This window comes from Centruroides vittatus, unplaced genomic scaffold, assembly GCF_030686945.1.
Source record: "Centruroides vittatus isolate TY-2023 unplaced genomic scaffold, ASM3068694v2 contig_738, whole genome shotgun sequence".
Classification (NCBI taxonomy): domain Eukaryota; kingdom Metazoa; phylum Arthropoda; class Arachnida; order Scorpiones; family Buthidae; genus Centruroides; species Centruroides vittatus.
Window position 1 is genome coordinate 1,376,084 of NW_027122474.1, and position 21,749 is coordinate 1,397,832.

The 21,749-nt window shown below is 30.7% G+C and overlaps 1 protein-coding gene across 1 annotated transcript in view; it reads right to left on the reverse strand.

The window, feature by feature from the left end:
- LOC136980939 (cholesterol transporter ABCA5-like) overlaps positions 1-21,749 on the reverse strand; it is a 72,296-nt gene that overhangs the window by 41,236 nt on the left and 9,311 nt on the right. The window contains exons 5-10 of the mRNA XM_067277137.1: positions 17,205-17,484; positions 15,717-15,987; positions 15,032-15,218; positions 14,797-14,943; positions 13,806-13,950; positions 1,811-1,982 (exon numbers count right to left, since the gene is read on the reverse strand). Coding sequence (XP_067133238.1) covers positions 1,811-1,982; positions 13,806-13,950; positions 14,797-14,943; positions 15,032-15,218; positions 15,717-15,987; positions 17,205-17,484 — 1,202 coding nt within the window. The remainder of the gene's footprint in view (positions 1-1,810; positions 1,983-13,805; positions 13,951-14,796; positions 14,944-15,031; positions 15,219-15,716; positions 15,988-17,204; positions 17,485-21,749) is intronic.

Sequence of the window (21,749 nt, forward strand, 5' to 3'; positions counted from 1 at the left end):
TTTTTCCTCCGAGTATGAGTGGGCGTCTTGTCGTGCCGAGAGATTTCGTTGGTTTTTTCTTACTTCTGGAATTTTTCTATTACGAGGTAATTTGTAATGTTCTTAATTTTATTTGCGAATTTAGGCTGTTGGAAAAGTTGTTTATATTGAAAAGTAGGCTAAGCGTTTTCTGTGATTTTTGGAATAGATATTTCGCAACCGAGTCATGGCGGATTGTGATTTAGAATCGGACGGATTTTGGAAACAGTGTACTGGACGACGTTTTTATCAGTTAATCGAAGCGGAGTATTCCGAGTTGGGATTAGACGAAAGAATTGGTGGCGGACTGAAATTCGCCGTGAAATTAGGCCTCCAACACGCCGAGGAAGTTTGCGAGGAATGCGGCCAAACATGCAAATTGATTTATCGCAGCGACCGGAATTCTTGCGCGATGCGTTGCCGAAAATGCAGGCGGAATAGTTCGGCTTTCGATGGAACGTTCAAAGGGAAATGCGGCAATGTTTCGTGGGCCAATCTGTTGGCATTCATATGGCACTATATTGGTTTAGAGTGCACGACGAGTAATTCGGCAATATCCTCGGGCGTTTCTAAAAAGGCAGGAATAGACTGGGCTAACCACGTACGTTTCGTTATGTTAGTGTCCTTACACAATCTGACATCGTTTAAAATAGGAGGCGTCGGCAAAACAGTGGAAATAGACGAAACAGTGATATGTAAACGAAAATACGAGAAAGGAAGAAAGATGAAAAGCACTAAATGGGTCGTCGGAGGTTTGTGCCGGGAGGACAAGACTTGTTTTATATGCCAGGTTAATGACAGATCTGAAATAACTCTCAATTGGATCATTTCGAAATACGTTAACTCCGGCAGCTCAGTGTTCACAGACGAATGGAAGGGATATAACCACATCGACGATTTAGAAGGTATAGAAATTTCTCATAAAACAGTAAACCACTCTGAAAATTTTGTCAATCCGATTACAGGCGTTCATACTCAGAATATCGAAAGATTGTGGGGTCACTTAAAAAACAAGAAGAATTTGCCGAAACATTACACAGAAGATTTGTCGGATTCGTATATGTACGCATTCATGTATAAGAAGTATCACAATTGGACGTTAAAAAATCCCGGCGAAAAATTCCACACCTTTATCAAACACGTCAGAATGATATTTCCCGGTCGCGGAAAAGTACCTAGTTGGAAAGAACCGGAGACCATTCCGGCCGCTCCCGCACCTATTGCCAAGAAGAAAAAGGTGGAAAAAAACGAGAACATTGTTAAAAGAAAAGCGCAAAAGAGATCCTCTTCTCATGCCGGAGAATCAAGTTCAGTCGACGGGAAACGAAGAAAAAGAGGAAAGGCTCAGTAACAAAGTAAGTGCTCTTGTTTTTTCGTTCGTGTTTTTTAGTATTCTTAATATAGACCGTCGGGTAGAAATAACCTTCACGTCGCCGTTTAAATGTACGGTAGAAAGAAAAAATTTCGCGGTCGCCGCGTGCAATATACGGGCGGGGGAAAAATCCCTGCCGCCGTCTAGATTGTAGGGTAGAAAAATTTCCCCGTCGCCATCTTGGATACCATAGGTAACATTAACCATAAACTATTTTAGTTTCAAATATTTTAGCAGCTGTTAATTTTAAAATGAATTCAACTGTCAGTCATACAGTTAGAAAAATTTTATAATTTTTAAGCTGTTATTCCATAATTATAAACAATTTATTCATCAAATCAGAGTATTATGCATATTTTGAAAGTCTAAATGTATGTACACTTTTGTAATTTTAAATGTATTATGTATATACATATATACCTGATTCTTTCTTTTCCATACAATTCTAATGGAACAGGTTCAATATCTTCTGAATTTATGGCATCAACTTTAATATCTGGTGGGACGTAAAGAGTTTCACTATCAAAACTTTTAGGCTGCCAATAAGAAGGCAACAAAAAAAACCAAGGTTTTTGTTTTCTTCCATAAGTACCTATAATAAAATAAAAAATAAATAAAATTATCATAAAAAATCAGCTAGAAAATGTCATCACTAAGGAAAAAAATAAAAGGAACATGACCGACGTTATTTACATTTAATAAATAAAAATATAAATACAACTTTTTCACCTTGCTTTAGTACTTCTTTTTTGCCATTACACCATCAGCAATCCTCACAAAGTTACAGAAAGTTGTCTCTGTAACTTTGTGAATTTTAAGGATTGCAGATGGTGTAACGGCAAAAAAAAGGTCTAAAGCAAGGTGTTTACCCATGTAAAAAAGTCATATTTATATTTGTATTTATTAAATGTCATCACTATTTCTATTAAAAAAAATATTACTCTTAATGAACATATAAAAAGAAGAGTTAGATCTTTCTTTTGAAAACATATTACAGAATTGAAACATACAAAATAGAAACATAATTAAAAGTTTATCATAGCATATTCAAATTAAGATCACATTAATTTACTTTTATTTTGCCAATCTGCAAATATTTTAATTGCTATAGTCATCCCAATAAAAATTAGTTGTGAAGTTATATTGATTTTCATTGACCAGAAAATTATTTTATTGGAGTCTATTGGTTTAAATAATTTATTCCCCTAGAATGCCAATAGAAAATTCTATTGGTTTTAAATATTGCCCTAGAATACCAATAGAAATTTTTATTGGTTTCTATTGGATTTTACTTTTCAGTATAAACCAATACAACATCAATTGAATCTCCTATTGGTTTTTATTGGTTTCTATTGATTTTTAACAGAGTTATGTGAATTAGTATTATGAAAACTAGAAAAAACTGCAGTAGAGCATCGATTATCTGACCCCCGATCAACCATCACATCGGTTAACCGACCGCGTTCTAGTCGGCAAATTCAAATGTCCGCTAGTGATGTGGCGCTTTAATATTTGGCTATGTCTTGACTACTTTAATATTATTTTTGTTAAATTTTTGCATGCTTTAGCTGGCAACATGACTCAACCAGGAAAGAAAGGCCAATATTTAAACCAGGCTTAATTTTCTATTTTTTTTTCTTTATTTTTGTATTTATTTTGTGCAAAATAAAGAAATAATTTTTAATGATACAATAGCAACGATTATTATTATAAAAAATTTTTGTTAGGCTTAACATCGATAAAAATTCAATACGAAGTAAGTTAATAGCAATATACCCAATATACTATATTAATAATGTATTTTTTCATACTTTTTGGTTATCCGTTTTTTCAGTTATCCGACCACCCCCACTCCCCAATTAAGTCGAATAATCGATGCTCTACTGTATTATGAATGGCTTCAAAGTAGATATTATATATCTTAAAAGATATGTGGATGATGTATGCATAATTTGGAAGAACAACAGAGGAGGCATCACTGAATTTATCGATAAGGTTAACAGTAACAAAGATGGGCTGAAATTAAAAATAGAACAAAAAAACTTACTACAACTACATTTTTTGGATATAAATATAGAATTTAAAAACAGAAGGATAAACACAAGTATGTACATGAAACCAATACACAGCCCACTGGACATCCTTCCAATTCAAATGATTCTTATCAATACAAACTAGTGGAATTCTGGGCACTCATCAGAAAAGCTTTTTTATATTGCAGTAATGTAATAGACAGATTAAAGGAGTTGAACAGAATTAAACAAATGGCCACAACACTAGGATATGGAACTAGCACAATGGATTTGATTAGAAGGTTTGAAGATAACAAACCTAGGACAAAAAACAGCAAACCTAGTGGAATCACAAAATTCACTTTTAACAGAGGTATAACTAACATCATGAAAGAAATTGCAGAACATAAAGAGTCTAATACAGTTGTAAAAAGAGCCCTAACTATGTATCAAATTTTAAGAAACGATAAGGATAGATTAGAAACAGAAAAAATGGCAGGTGTGTACAGGGTACCATATGAAAACATGCAGTTGAGGATAGACAAGGATTACATCAATGTCACCACAAGAAACTTGAAAATTAGACTTAAGGAGCATCAATATAATGTAAGAAAGAAATCCAATAACATGGTACTATCCAGAATGGTGCAGACTGAGAGCTTGGTGATAACACGGTAAGAGGCAAACATCATTAAGTCTGTATACTCCCCTACATTAGCAAAGAATGCTGAAAAACTTGTAATGTATAAAAGCAGGTTGAAAGATAAGTGCATTAACGCAAGAGATGCAGACAGCTTGGCAATGGCATGGAAACACATTGTAAAAAAATATGTTTGTTAGAAGATCCTAATTACCTCATTATCTACTATATATATTTTTGTCAATATTTTTGAGTTATTTATTTTACATTTTACTGTTATTCATTATTTATATTAATTTTTAGTTATTTTTGCTTTATATTCAAATATTTAAATGTTGTTATTCTTTTATACTATTTATGTATTCTATTTTGGAATGATATTTAATGGTGAAAATGTTCCAAAAAAAATGTAGCATGAGAATGGCCAATTAGACTAGGTTGAAAATGTTTTCCAAATAAAAATGAATCCTACACAAAAAGGTGTTTACACATATATTTTGAATTGTTCTGTTGAGGTTGATTTAGATTATTGATCCTCCAAAGATATTTTTGACTTAAAAATATATATATCAAATATATTTTAAATCAAGAAGCTATCAATATAATCAATCATATTAAAAAAACTGTTTTTAATGTTTTTTAATATGCATGTATATATATATTGTTGTGTAGAAACCAACTTTAAATTACTGGAAATTAGACTTAATATGAAAATTATCACCTTTAATTGTCCAGCACAAATGTTTTAACAAAAATAAAAACGTTTTCGATCGTTTTCAACGGTCATCTTCAGTTACAACTCAAATTAAAAAAAGAACGATAAAATAGAATTAAATACGAAAATAATATAAATGCGCATGCGCAACTATAAATATATCGCGCATGATGCCTAATATACAGAATAAATGAATAAAATTATGTAAACAAAAATACGTGGCCGCATCTCTTGTATGTTGTTATTGTTTATCTTTATAAAACGATTTCCATGCGGTTGATAAAGAATCCGCGTCTCTATGATTGATACATCCCGTTTTTTCTTGGGCTTTATATATTTCTAGCTTTTCTAGATGTTTGATTGTATGTCTATTGTTCGTCGGCTTGATGACGGAAGCTTGGTCCCACAATACCTCAATATCTTGTTGCTTGGCGTATGAAGCTAGAACCGTACTGTCCAGATTCTTATTAATCGAGTACTGGTGTTCTTTGATTCTTTGCTCTAAGTGCCGTAAAGTAGCTCCCACATAAACAATATCCGAATTAAATCGTTGGTCCTTTATTGGTATGGAGTAAACCCCCGTTAAAGAGTTCCGATCTTCTCTCTTCTTGTCATTCCTTAACAATTTGTAAACTGTCGGATTACGTCGGTAAACGATACGTATATTATTGGCCTTAGCAATTTCGTTTATCATTTTGTTCAAGAAGGGATAATAATTGATTACCATCTTCTGTTTACCGTTATCCGCGGGAGAGTGATTACTTCGATTCTGGAACGTTGTGATAAGTTTTTCTACTATATTTCTCTGGTAACCTTGTTGTGTTGCTATTTCGAGTATGTAATCCAATTCTTTATAGGTATCACATATGTTTGTGCAATGAGTATAGGCACGCTTGATCCAAGATCGGAACGCCGCATACTTAATATGCCTGGGATCCACCGATTGATTCGGGATGATGATAGTATTTAGACCCGGTTTCCGGTAAATGTTCGTCTTGATTTCCCCTTCCCCGCAGGTGATATTAATATCGAGGAAATGAACATTATTATAGCTCTCCTGGTCCAGTTGTAAAGTTAAACCATAAGGGTTATCATTGATATCATTTAGGAATCGTTGAGTGTTGTGCTTATTATTCCATAGAATGAATATATCGTCTATGTATCTAGTGTATAGAATAATATCATTTTGGAATCCGGGAAGAATAGTATTTTCGAGTTGTCGTAACACCAAATCGCATAGTATAGCCGACATCGGACTGCCCATTGGCACCCCTCTACCTTGCAGGAAAACTCTCCCTTCAAATTGAAAGAAGGATGTATAACATATTAAATCAGACAGCTCCAGGATGTGTTGATGGTATTTGTATGAATTCTCGATGTTTTTAAAAAGGAAATCCCTTAACGCACAGAAACATGGGGGTAATTTTATGGAGGGATATAACGATTCGTAATCCATAACAGTCATGTACTCATCATCCTTTAGAGCAATGTTTTTGAGCTTCTCTATCAATTGTAGCGAGTTGGTGATAGTAAAAGGGTGATTTTGTTCTTTAGAACGAATAAATCTTACTAATTGCTTTTCGATGCGAAACGTCGGAGAATTACATTTTTCTATAACTGGTCGTATTTGGCAACCCGGTTTATGAGTTTTCCCAAATGCAAATATTCTTGGTGCCTTTGGAGCAAGGACTGTGGCTTTCTGCATATTCAACAGGCGTGCTAATGGGGTTGCTGTGAATCTTTTGACTCTCCTTGTGATGACTCCAAGTAGTTGCAGGGTGCTAGCTGGAATCATGTTTCATTATCCTGATATTAATATCACCTGCGGGAAGGGGAAATCAAGACGAACATTTACCGGAAACCGGGTCTAAATACTATCATAATCCCGAATCAATCGGTGGATCCCAGGCATATTAAGTATGCGGCGTTCCGATCTTGGATCAAGCGTGCCTATACTCATTGCACAAACATATGTGATACCTATAAAGAATTGGATTACATACTCGAAATAGCAACACAACAAGGTTACCAGAGAAATATAGTAGAAAAACTTATCACAACGTTCCAGAATCGAAGTAATCACTCTCCCGCGGATAACGGTAAACAGAAGATGGTAATCAATTATTATCCCTTCTTGAACAAAATGATAAACGAAATTGCTAAGGCCAATAATATACGTATCGTTTACCGACGTAATCCGACAGTTTACAAATTGTTAAGGAATGACAAGAAGAGAGAAGATCGGAACTCTTTAACGGGGGTTTACTCCATACCAATAAAGGACCAACGATTTAATTCGGATGTTGTTTATGTGGGAGCTACTTTACGGCACTTAGAGCAAAGAATCAAAGAACACCAGTACTCGATTAATAAGAATCTGGACAGTACGGTTCTAGCTTCATACGCCAAGCAACAAGATATTGAGGTATTGTGGGACCAAGCTTCCGTCATCAAGCCGACGAACAATAGACATACAATCAAACATCTAGAAAAGCTAGAAATATATAAAGCCCAAGAAAAAACGGGATGTATCAATCATAGAGACGCGGATTCTTTATCAACCGCATGGAAATCGTTTTATAAAGATAAACAATAACAACATACAAGAGATGCGGCCACGTATTTTTGTTTACATAATTTTATTCATTTATTCTGTATATTAGGCATCATGCGCGATATATTTATAGTTGCGCATGCGCATTTATATTATTTTCGTATTTAATTCTATTTTATCGTTCTTTTTTTAATTTGAGTTGTAACTGAAGATGACCGTTGAAAACGATCGAAAACGTTTTTATTTTTGTTAAAACATTTGTGCTGGACAATTAAAGGTGATAATTGCATGTATATATATATTGTTGTGTGATGTTTCATAGTATGGATAATGATTATTGTTATTTATATGTATAAATAAAAATGTTTATGTTATATAAGTGTTATATGAGTGTTGTCACTTTTCATGGGATCCATGTGACAGTGACCTTCAAAACTAGATGTGCCATTATATAATGCCAAGGTTCACATAATTATGTTCAAAAAATGTCAACCTAAATACTTTTCCAGCAGTTTAGTAGATGATTTATGAGCATTTTCAACTACATTCACTAGTCTGCTTCAGGTCTAACTGAAATTTCTTATTTTTAAAAATAGAATGCCTCAATTCTATAATGTCTCTAATGTGTGGCAATACATCATATTAATGTATATATTAGATATAAGTTTAGTTTTAAGTTTTCTTTCTTCTTTGTTCTTCCTTTTGTTTTCTTGAATTTTCTATTAACTTTCCTTCTTGTGGGTGGGGTAACCCTTTCCACAAACCTCATTAACAATGGGAAGTCAAAGTTCTGAGACTACTAGAACAATAAGAAGGTGCATTCTTGGGTCAGACTCTCGGTGAAGGCAGACGTGCGAAGGTTAAACTTCTGCTTGTCATCTAGAAGGACAAAGGGAGATGAAGGCGGCCTACAGAAAGAGAAAGGACCCTGCTAATGTAACAAGAGAGACAGACGACATCCCTTGTATAAAAAGAATCGTCGAAGAGATCTGAAAAAGATCATCAAGAAACAATTTAGAGTGGTTCCCCACCAGAAGAGCGTCAATACCAAACAGAGAACCTGGGTATTCTATCTATCAACTTCTTGTTATTCTTCCTTTCCCTTTTAGTTTATAATTTAGTGTAAGTTAGTTGTAAGATTACAAGTCCGTCTTTTCTTATTTGTCATGAGTGCATTCCTTTGATCTGTATTCACTCAATTACTCGACCAGGTTTTGGATACTGTATAACATTAAGAGTTGGAATCCGAAAGAATCCTGTATATTGCTAATCCCGTGAAAAAATAAATAATTGTTGTTGTTTTGTTTTTGTGTACTGCCTCTCATAGACTATTGTACACTCGCGTGACTATCCCAAATGTTCTAAACTGTATTGGAAAAGATTCCAATACAGTTTAGAATTGATGTATTCCATTTTTTTAAAAATAAGAAATTCTGGTTAGACCTGAAGCAGATTAGTGAATGTAGTGGAAAACATTTGTAAATCATCTACTCCACTGTAGGAAAAATATATGTTAAAAAAAATTCAATCTAAGTTTCAGCTTTCAAACATTGAAATTTACGTTTACATAGCATAACCACTCAGGCCTGTTTGTGCCACATCCACATTGTACAACTTCACGATACCTCATATTTCAAATGTTTCAGAGTTCAAACACTAAATTTGACAAAAATTCACTTTCAGAGCATAAATGATTCTTGAAAGTTCATACTGTACATGCACTCAAAGCATTAAATAAGCTTTTGAACAAGAATACAGTCTCAACTTAACAATAATATATTAAATTTCAGAAGTATTATAATTAAATCACACATCTTAAGTAATGACAACTATTAAAAATACACAAAAACTTTCTGTTGGACTCAATATAAATTTTACTTATAGCATAGCATCTGAGGAATGTATGGACAGAATTAAGTCTAAAAGGAAAGCTGTAATATTGATGATTGATATATAAAAGAAACTTATTGCAAACCATAAAAGTGGTATGCATGTAGTGAATTGGCAGCCATGTTTAAGATGCCAAAGTCAATGATGTGTAAACAATAAATGCAATTTTCATTTTATTATAGCAATTTACATATTTTATTATTTTTTTTTGTTTTAATTTATTCTAATAATAAATTAATTTGTTATTTAATTGTATTTAATTGTTATTTTTTATCTTAAATTATGTTTAGTTGCTGTTTTAAGTTTATTAAAATGGGTATTGTTTAGGGTTTGAGATGAATTAATTCGCTTTCCATTTTATTTCTAATGGAGAAAAATTGCTTCAGACTTCAAACAATTCAGAGTTCAAGCAGCTTCCTGGAATGAATTAAATTTGACGTACGTTATTACATATGAATATACAGTAATGCCAATCACTGTATATTCATATGTAATAATGATGGTGAATTCTTTGTGTTTCATTTTAAATTCTGAGTTTTCAGAAAATAATTTTTGTTACATTTGAAAATTCTAAAATATTTAATAGATTTAATTTTTTTCAACTATTTGTCAAATATTCTGATTCTAACATAATGTAAACTTTCCTTCATTAATTTAAGCACATCTTTCTCTAAAAAATATTTAATTATAAAAAGTGAAATTTGGTATATTTATACTTTCTAATGTTTTAACACAGCAGTTCCCAACCTTTTTTCATTAGTGTACCCCCATGGCATTTCCAACTTCCCAACAAGCAACGCATGCGCAAATCTCGCACTGCCTATTTGTAGAGAGTGTTGCCATTTTGAATTTTATTTTGACTCGGTTCTCGGTCTCCTGAGTACCTACAAGTCTGGATTTTTTTTATGCGCACATGATTTGGGCACCTAATACTCTGTGCCAAATTACAACCTCTGACATGTACTCCTTCATACCTCTAAGTTGGTAACACATCAGGCAGTACGATTTTATAAACAAGACATGGTCTTGTCAATAAAAATACTGAATAAATAATGAAAAAATTACCACTTGTAGAAAAAATCTGGAGAAACTAGTTATATCCTTTTCCCTTGCTAACAATAAAAAAATACTTTTTATAAACAACACGTGGGAATATTGTTGAGCGATAATAATAATAATAATGGTAACATACCCCATCATCAAAAGTCCATAGCATAATCACTAATCACGCTTAATGGTATTCTCACTACCATTGACCGACTGTGCAACATTTATTGATCTGTTGCATTGTACAATCGACAGCATAAGTTTTTATTTCTATTTTTTCATTTTGAAATGTATAATAAAGTTTGTGATTGTTGCAAGGAACATTTTTTACCTAATAATTTTTTAATGCTATTAATTTGTGATACATAATATATTATTTTTTCTGCCATAATAACTAACTTTTATCTGTACCCCTGAACAACCTATTGCATACCCTGGGTTGGGAATCGCAGTTTTAACAAATCATAAAACATTTTGAGTTTGATTGATACAGTGTCAGTTTATTTGATTATATCTAACAGTTAAATATAGTCAAATAAACTGCAAAACTAAGAGAATTCAATTTTCTTTTTATTAATATAATAATTATTTAAACTGTGAAATCTACAGGATTTTTATCTTCAATTATTTTTTATAATTTATATTAATACTAATGGATATGACCAGTATTGCTTGTGCAAAAAGTAATAAGAATAAAATATTAAAACCATATTAAAAATTTAGCTATTTTAGCTCAACTGAAATAAACAATGTTATTTTGGTGAAGCTTCCATATCCAGAAGACCCGATAATATTTGAAATCATCACTAAGAATATGATTCATTGACCATATAGTGCCTTCATTATTATGCAATGCTTACATATATAAAAATGCATTAAACTTAAATTATCACAAAATGTTTAGAAAATGAAATCAGGGTAATTTCAACATACTAAAAACCTTCTGTTGTGACCCAGTATGAGCAGCTTTAGATAAAAACTAACGTTTTCGACCAAAAACTTGGTCTTTGTCAGGCTATTGACAGTATAAAATTCGAAACTGGAATTTGAACGTGTTTAAAATTATTTTAAATTCCAAATTATTTAAAAATTGGAAATTAATTTTTACCATACATGCTACCGAAGTGATAAAAATATTGTTATATCCCCAGAAATAAATAATACGATGTATTTGCTGGTGTAGAAATGTTAGCAACGTGCTAGTGTTGTTCACACTTTTTTCTATAGGGCCAAATTGGTAAAAATGTCAGATCAGGTTCAACACCTTTGCAACCTGGAAGGAAATATATAAAGCCGGCCTGGCTGGCAACTGTATTAATGAGAAAAATGCTGCCAATATTTCGTATGCATGGAGGTGGTGCTATGAGAAAAAAGCGTGAACAACACTAGCACGTTGCTAAAGTTTACACACCAGCAAATACATCGTATTATTTATTTCTGGGGATACAACAATATTTTTATCACTTCGGTAGCATGTAAGGCAGGGGTCCCCAACCCTATGCCCGCGGGCACCATAGCACCCGCTGGTCGTTTTGTGTGCGCCCGCCCTGTGCGACCACGATAAAAATAAAATTATTTCAGTTTTCAGTAAACTGCTATGTAAAAGTTTTCTCATTTTTAATGATTAACCACATAAAAGTAGATATGGCATCCAACACAGATAAAAACACAAAGCGAAACGCAACCGATCTCTTTTTCCCCTCGCGCCAAATCTTTGCCAACCAAATTTCCCATACCTAAAATGAAATGAATCAGTCCGTTTCTATGGTTGCCGTGACAACGCAGACATTTGTCTGGAGCTCATCCGGCGTTGCCATATTTGGCCACTTTGCGCCAAATTTGGCTACCCTTTTTTTAGTTTGGCGTAAAAAATATCATTTGGCACATTGGCTACTTTTTGGGTTACATAAATTTGATGCGGCTACATTTTTGGCTACATATTATTTATAAATATATTATTTGAATAAAAATCACTTTAAAATGGTGTTTCGTCGTTTTTGATTAATTACAGACCCAAATAAAACAAATATTTGTTTTATTATGTTTTTCAAATTATGCTTTTTTCGAATACATTTTTGTTTGTCTCCTTTATAATAAATGAATATATCTATATCAGGTGATGAGGGACGGAGCCTGACATATCCGTTTGGACCATCCCGAAAAATTCGTGGGGATTTTTTGACCCGATCGGATTCGATCCCTGGTCTCTCCAGAGGGGGTAAGCTGGAGGGGTAGAGATAAAAATTTTGGATCTTCAGAATGACATTATCCTAAAATCCATTGTATCAGATGAGAAGTTCTGGAATATAGTTGAAAGAAACAAATTTCCATTCTTGAAAAAAGCAGCATATAAAATAAAATAGTTTTTCGGTTCCACATGCTTGTGTGAATCATTGATTTTATAATGTTCATTGTTGAAAACAAAGTACAGATCACGACTTACAGATGAACACCTTGACGATTGCTTACAAGCAGGAATAACATCATACTCTTCTAATTACGAAGCAATGGCCAATGAAATGCAATGCCAAAAATCACATTAACTTTGAGATTTATATTTTTTTATAAAGAATTTTTATACTTTGTAGATTTTGTTGCATTGTTTAGTAATTACTTGTTTTATAAAAATTATTGTTAATATTCTTGTGTATGTTAAATTACATTTTTGGAATTAAATGTTTTTTGTATATTATATGTATGTATTATTAACTATGTCAATTCTAAATTCACCTTGAAAAAATAAATGGTGCCCGCCGTCCGACCGGTATTCTAAAATGTGCTCTTAGGTACAAAAAGGTTGGGCACCCCTGATGTAAGGCAAAAATTAATTTCCAATTTTTAAATAATTTGGAATTTAAAATAATTTTAAACACGTTGTTCAAATTCCAGTTTTGAATTTTATACTGGTCAACAGCCTGACGAAGACCAAATTTTTGGTTGAAAACAGTTTTTATCTTAAGCTGTTCATACTGATACTGGAACACAAAAAAAGGCTTTTAGTGTGTTGATTTATCCTTCCCAGGGATTCTGCAAGAAGTTGTTTTAATCGGGGTAATGTTCAAGTTACATGGTAATCTATATTTTCTGCAGGACCCTAGAATAACTAATATATATATATATATTATAGAAAATATACAAATATATACATATATATACATTTCTATATACAAATTATAGAAAACGATTTCACTTAGAAAGCAATAATGTTGATTTAGATCATTTAGCAAATATAATTTATAAATTATATTTGCTAAATGATCTAAATCAGCATTATTGCTTTCTAAGTGAAATCATTTTCTATAATTTGTTCCTGATCAAATATAGCAATATTTGGCAAACATTATTTACTATGTTTGATCAAGTAAGGACTTACTACATGAATTTATTTCTGATTTATACAGGGAAGAAAAAACTGCACAAATAATATTTATAATTTCTCTTGATCTAACTTTGAAATGAATTTTTGTATTTTGTCTATTTTTAAAAGATTTTTTTATTTTAAGGCAATAAATAAAATATAATTTTATTTAAATTTAAATAACAGATAATAAACCTACCTGGAATAACACAATCAAAGTAATATGCTAATAATCCATACAATACAATGTCAACTGATAGCATTATAAATGAATCATTTATTGAAAATTTTCCCAATGACATTTGCTCCCATGAAACTTGGCCTGAAACATCATAAGTAATTACCTAGAAAACAATTATTATAAAAAAAATTATAAAAAAGAAATATCATAAAAATTAATAAATTTAAGAAAAAATAATTTTACTACTTATTGTTAATTAATAAATCTAGCATAAATAGCACTTGAAATGAGGAATATATTATTTCTAAACAGTTAAACTAGAAAATTTTGAATTTACATTAAAAATGACAAAAGACATTATTTTTTATGTAAATAAATATTTTTTAAATATTTACTGACTATATCATATAGTCAATTTTACATACATTTACTTGACATTACCATACACTTTAAAAATTTACTCTTTTTAATTTAAAAGTTTTAATATAAACTATTATATTTAAATTAAAATACTGATAGTTGCTTATTTAATAATAAATATTTAATGCACATTATTATACTAAGATAAAATTTAATTAATTTATTATTATTTTAAAAACTTTGAATTTAATTATCAAATGCATTGAACAAATGTGATTAAAAAAATCTAATTAATCTATATATATAGCAGACATGGGCAAATGCGGCTTTTTCTGAGTTACATGTGGCTCTTGACGAAAGTGTTAATTTCTGCTTTTTATTATTATTTTTACAGTTTTATTTCCACAATTTTATGAAAATATGTTTATTAAAAAAATTCAATATTTGTTTTATATTATATTTATATTATGTAATAAAATCGCGGTACAGAACTGCAGTACAGAATAAAAAAGTACAGATCTGCGGCTCCCATGCATTTTGCAAAACCTACATTTCGGCTCCCACTGAACTTTTGCTTGCCCACCTCTGATATATAGTATAGCTTTTATTAGTAACTTTATAAAATTCTGTAACAACACAACAAACTTACTTTCAGAAATCCTAATGAAAAAGCTGTTGGAGATAATAACGCAAGAAGAAAAAAGAAAATGACATTAACTTTATTTTCAACCCAAATGGCAAGAAAATAAAATAAACCAAAAAGCAAATATACAGATCCAAGTGCTGCTCCAGCAACCTAAAACCAGTAAAATATTATCATCAATTTATTATAGTAAAAATAAAATTCTGCACTGATTTAATAATAATGGTAATAATAAACTTACTTTTGCATTATTAAAGAAAGGAGTTAACATGAATGCTATCATGACTATAGATAATGAAAACAGCATAAGTAATCCAAAGATGATAAAAACACTAGTATATGGCAAAATATTAAAACCAAATATAATCACAGTAATAAGAATTGAAATTATGAATGCCATAATTGCTTCTGTTACAAACCAAGCTAACCTAAAAATAAAAATTCTAGTAATATATTAATTGCAAACATTAAATTTTTTTGATAATTGACAGATTACTTAATAAAAATATTTAAAGTAAAACTATTTGTAAAGAAGTAGTTCAAAACATTGTATACTGATTAAGTATGTACATAACGACTCTTACATACCCCTAAATAGTTCAGAGAATTTAAAAATTTCTGTGATTAACAAATTATATACTGGAAATCAAAACATAAATAAATGGAAACTTTAGATTATCAAATTAAAACTATCAATCCTTAATATTTTTGTCAGGTATAAGTTTCCATTTAAATAAACTTAAATGCATTTTTTAAATATTTTCAAAATTGCATTCAGTAAAATCTAATGCCATATAACATTATAAATAGATATAGCATAGCTGGACAGCACTGCTCATATTTTTATAAATATATGGTTATAATGATTAAATAATAAATTAAATTTTTAAAATATTTGAAATTAATAAAATACATAATATACTAACCAATAACAAGTAATATTCATTCCCATCATTAACATTCCTTCTTTGATTTTCTTCTCTTTTTCTGTTACAATAATTAATGCCAATATAGATACTAATGGTGAAAAAGCAAGCATTAAGTAAAGAGGAATGACAGCTTTCACTGTTGTTGACTCTGATACAAATTTTTCTTTTGGATAAAGCTGAATAATAGTCTCAGTTTTACTTTCATGACTTAACAATTTCTGAAATAAATAATTGTTCATTATATTAATTACATGTTTAAAATAATATTCTTATTGTATAGTCTGTAATAATTATGATCTATATTATTTGAATATACAGTGGACTCCCGATATAACGCACATGTCGGGCGGGAAACAACATCCGTGTTATAAGGTGAACTATGTTATACCGAGCGGCACGGTGTAACGTGGTTCACCTCTTTACTTTAGCAATAATGTCAAGCTTTTCTTTCACACTGCAAGCTTTTCTTTTACCCATCATGCATACAATAATTTATTTATTTTCTGGAAAATTAGTGCTTAGGTGTATGTTCAAATCTATATATACTGTTCCAGTTTTTTAAGGAAGTTCTATTTAGTAAACCCTATTCAAAATACATGCAGAAACTCAATACATAGACAATTACTCAATATGCAGTAACAATAAAATGCGCTACTCACTAACGCCACACGGACCTGTATAAATGTGTTTGAGCTTATCGTGTTGCGAACATCGCCCACACTATAACAGAGTGCATGGTATAGTGAGCAGCACTATAACGAAGATCAACTGTATTATTAACATAAAATTTGATTTTTTAGTATTTTTCAGTTCTAATTTTCTTTTAATATTCAAAATATTGGTTTGTTTGCAAAGTTCATAGCTATTTTAAGAGAAATAAAAGAAATTGTTTTAAAACTAAAAATATACTTTTATTCCATTATGTATGCGCCATTGTTTTTAATGACATGTTGCCATCTATGGGGAGCTTCATAATACTCTCTTCATAGAACTTTCCAGTTTTTCCCATGAAAAACTGATCCACATGGTTTTTGCAAGCTTCCAAAGTATCAAACTTTTTATCATGAAGGGAATTTTGCAGAGAACCAAACAAATGGTAGTCTGACGGGGCAAGGTTGGGTGAGTAAGGGAGGTGGAGTAAAACATCTCAGCCTAGTTCCAATAATTTTTGGCATGTTTGTAAAGACGTGTGCAGTTTGGCATTATCTTGGTGAAACACAATGCCTTTTCTATTGGCCAGTTCCGGACGTTTTTCTTTAATTGCCATGTTCAGCTTATCCAATTGGGAACAATACTTATCAGAATCAATTGTTTGATTCTGTGGAAGCAGCTTGTAGTACAGGATTCCTTTCCAATCCCACTAGATGGTGAGCATGACTTTCTTTGGATGAAAACTGGCTTTTGGAGTTTTTAATGGTGGTTCATTTTTCTTACCCCATGATCATTTTCGGCTGATGTTGTTATAAATGATCCACTTTTCATCACCTGTCACTAAATGCTTCAGAAAAGGCTCATTTTCATTTCGTCTTTCAAGAGAATCACAAATGGAGATGCGATCCAGTAAGTTCTTTTCCATTAAGTCGTAAGGTATCCAAATGTCGTAACGATTCATGTATCTAAGCTTCTTTAGATGTTGAAATACAGTACTGTTTGATGACTTCACTATGTCTGCAATCTCTCGAGTTGTGTAATGAGGGTTTTCATCCAATAATGCTTTGATCTGGTCCTCTTCAATAACAGGAGGTCTTCCTGAGCAGGGGAGCATCTTTAAGGCTGAAATTACCAGCTTTAAATTTTGCAAACCACTTTTGAACAGTTGATTCTGCTACAGCAGTCCCACTATAAACATCACATATTTTCTTTGCTGTTTGTACAGCATTTTTGCCTTTACGATAAAAAGGAGGAAACAAATATCAATAATGTATGTTGTTCACATCCATTTTTGCAATGAGACAAATTAAATAATATTTGAATAATCTTAACGGTTTATTTGTAATGGACGCATCTCAAGATCATTTATCGTAATATTCATTGGCTTGTACAATTTTAATCATTTTCGCATCAGTCAGTGTCTCAATTGTCGGCTATCAAAAATTACTACAAACTTTCCAAACAATCCAATAATAAATTTTAAATACCTTTTTTTTACGTTTTCAAGTATTTTTTGTACATTTTCTGTTATATATTGAAATTTTGAAATTAAGATAAACAATCTTAGTAACATACCCACTAAATATTTGGTCACATAGCATATTGAAATAAAAATTAGACATACTGAGCAAAAATTTTGGTCCAAATAATTCTGAAATAATTTCAGTAATAATTAAAGAGTAAAATTAGAATAATTTTGGAAATAGCTTAAATTAATTTTCACAGAGACTCAGCTTAAACATGATTCTAGAAATTTCAGGCAATAAATGAATGTCTTATTGCCTAGCTATTTGAATAACAGTTAAGCAATATAGGGAAAGAAATATACATTCTAATTTTTGATTGATATTATTTAAATATTCATCTATTTAAGGTGAATTAAATAGAATAAGAGCAATTATTTATTGTGGCATTGCCACAATGCCAGGCTGCAATTTTTAATCATATTTTTAATAGTGTTTTAATTTAAAATATAAGCTCTTTACCTCAAATTACTAGCATCTTGTCCCTGCACATCCCAGATTTCTGTTAGCTATAGAGTCGTGCAGGTCATCTATCTAATTCCTTTCAGGGAGAATTTTTGAATTAAAATCACATGACTTCTGGTCTAGACCAGAAGTTTATATATAGTTAATTGGGGCATCCTGCCCCTAATCTTTCCATATCTGGTCTCATCTTTCATATATCTAACTCTGTTCTCAAGATCAAGAAAAGACAGAATGACAACAGTGGGAATTTATAGGTCTATAATTTTTCAAATTGCAGCTCAACTAGCATGAGTCCGTTGAAATTAATGGTTTCATTCAATTAAAATACAAGGATCTCATTTAAAATTTTACATTTTACACAAAAATCACACAGTACAGCAAGTGTTTTCTAGACCTTTTGGAAGTGATTCATATCTATCTGTTTTCTGAGAGAAGACTCGTGAGAGGAACCATGAGGTTCCTCTCACCAGTCTTCTCTCTCAATGGCTTCTTTCAATTTGGCATCCAGGTACCAGGGTGGCAATTTAGCATTCCTAAGGCCAACTGACTTCCACTACTGGGGTTTGGATTAACAGTGAGGACAGTGTTGGCCTGAATCATCACAATCTCATCTCATTGGTTGTTATAAAACTCTAAAATTACCAACAGTCATATGCTCAAGTTTACTCTTCTTATAGTTGGTAGGTTTGTTGAGAAAGCCATCAATCAACATTAAGTAACAAATTGAGTGGTTAGAATCATGTTTTGGTCTCATCACAAAGTGACAGTAAAATAAAAACAGAGGTTGACACTAAAAGTTGGTAGGTTACTACCAAAATATTTATAATGGTTATTTACCATATTTATTTAATTATTTTGATATAAAATAACTATTTTTACTAGAATTATTTTATTTCATATAAAATATTTTAACATTTAATTTTAGTTCTTTTTATTTTATTTTTAAAATGAAATTTATTTAATATTAAATGTTCTACTGCATTTCTTTATAATTTTCAAAATTTACTTCTATTATATCAATCTGGATATATCAATTTTGTTCTAACATAACATTTGTATATGTTCTAAGCTGAGAATAATCAGATATTTACTAAAAATGTTTCTTTCTTTTATTAAAAATGTCGGCTACCCAAACTAGTTGGGTACTACCCAATTGTTTGTTTATTTTTTAATAGTTATTACGTACAATAATAGAAATTATAAGTAAAGATGTTAATAAATTCAATTAATAATTATTCAAATTTTCTTTACAATTATTTCTCATACATCATATACATTATATTACACAGTATTACTTCATATATTTAGTACTATTTTATATATATTAGTAATTACTTTATTACTTTACAGTATTACTTTATTTGGAAGTTGTATAGATTACTCCCTATAGAATTTCAGGAATTTGAGTATATATCTGAACTCGGGATCGAGACGAGTTTAATGATACCCTACTTTTGGACCAGAGACTAAAAATAAGAAAGTTATCATATTTATGATTTCTTGCCTTTCACAATGCATTCTATGCCATTTTAGTGCTTTCCACTAGGTGGCACTGCTTGTAGTTCAGTATATGTTTCTTTTTTTTTTCTTTTGTTAAAGAATTACTGTGAATCAATAACTAATGATGTTAAACACTGGACAGCCTGCCGGCACACCCCTCTGGAAGGAGTACGTCAGGAGCACAAACAGTTGAATGCCACCTAGTGGAAAACTCTAAAATGGTGTAGAATGCATTGTGAAAGGCAAGAAATTGTAAATATGATAACTTTGTTATTTTTCGTCTCCAGTCCAAAAGTAGGGTACCGTTGAACTCGTCTCAATCCCAAGTTCAGATATATACTCAAAGTCCCAAAATTCCATAGGGAGTAATCTATACAACAGCCCTTTATTTATATACAGAGCATTACTTTATATACTACACAATATATATAGTTTTTACTTTTTGTTAAATAAAGCATTTTTCCCAATCTGTTAAAATGTATGTACTTGTAATGTTTTTATGTATGTACTTGTTGTAATGTATGTATGTAATGTTTTTATTTTATATAATCTATCATTATAAAGCAATCACACAATTATAATTAAGTAATCAATATTAATTTATATAAAAACTTTCCTGATTTTCTTTTTAAATCACTTAATTGATAAATGAAAAATATTTTAAAAAATATTACAGCAATTTTTTCCTGTGATGAAATAATAATGTTAAATTTTCTAACCTTATTATTTTTATAAAAAGTATTCAAGAAATTGAAGTCAGACATTCTACTGTAACCATTATAGAAACTTAACTCTTAAATATCATTTGTAGTAGAATAAATGTACAATGTAATATTCAGACTTCTCAAATTATTAGACAGTTATGATATTTTATACAAAAATGATTAATGCTATTTTCTTTGCTATAACAATGTCTGTAAACATCAAATTATAAATATATGAATTTTTAAATTTATTATTTTTATATGATTTTTATGATTTATGATTAACATAGAGTAATTTTTTAGTATAAAATATTTATTTCCTAAATTCTAAGATGCATTTCTTTTTTACCCATTTTTGCTTGTATGAAATAGAGCCTCTTAGAATCAATGACATCTTACATTTGCAGTCCAAAAGCCAGTGGCAGCTCGTGGTTGTCTAATGTGGGAGTGCTGAGTAACAACTATAACTTTGCATAACAAATATATAAATATAATATATTGCATTCATAAAACATATTTTTTAAATTTAATTAAAATAAATTAATTTAAGATTTGAAATTTTTGTCTTTTTCATATTAACATTCACAAGTCACAAGATGACACTGCAGTGTTAACAACACTCTCATAGGAGAGTGCATGGCACACAAGCCATAACAGAATTGTCTTTACTTTGCAAACTGTTTTGATCAGCATTGGATTTAATTAAATAAAATTTAATTTCAATTGTATAAAATTATTTATATAATTATTATTAAATAAAAAGCAAGGCATTATTTTGTGATTTTATTTTTCTTTGGAGGTGCTGCAGTTCTGCAATGCTGCTACTGACAAAAACAATCAGCTGTCATCACAAGTAGACCATGTAATGCATTATGCACAAATGATAGATTCTTTGACTAGACTGCTCAATAGTTGCAGTAATTCAAATAATTTTTGCTAATACAAGCATTTAATTTAAACTTCTTAACATTTAAAATGCCTTCATGAAGACATTATGATGCAGCATTATATAGAACACTTATTGTATATGTAGAAGAGCAAAAAAGAGAAATGCCTAATAAATTATTTCATGGCATTGGTATTGTTTTCCCTAATTTTTAAATTCGATTTCAAAATTGTAGCATTTCATAGAGATAAAACATCATATTACCTCAATTCTATCTCTATGAAATTTCTTGACGTAATTA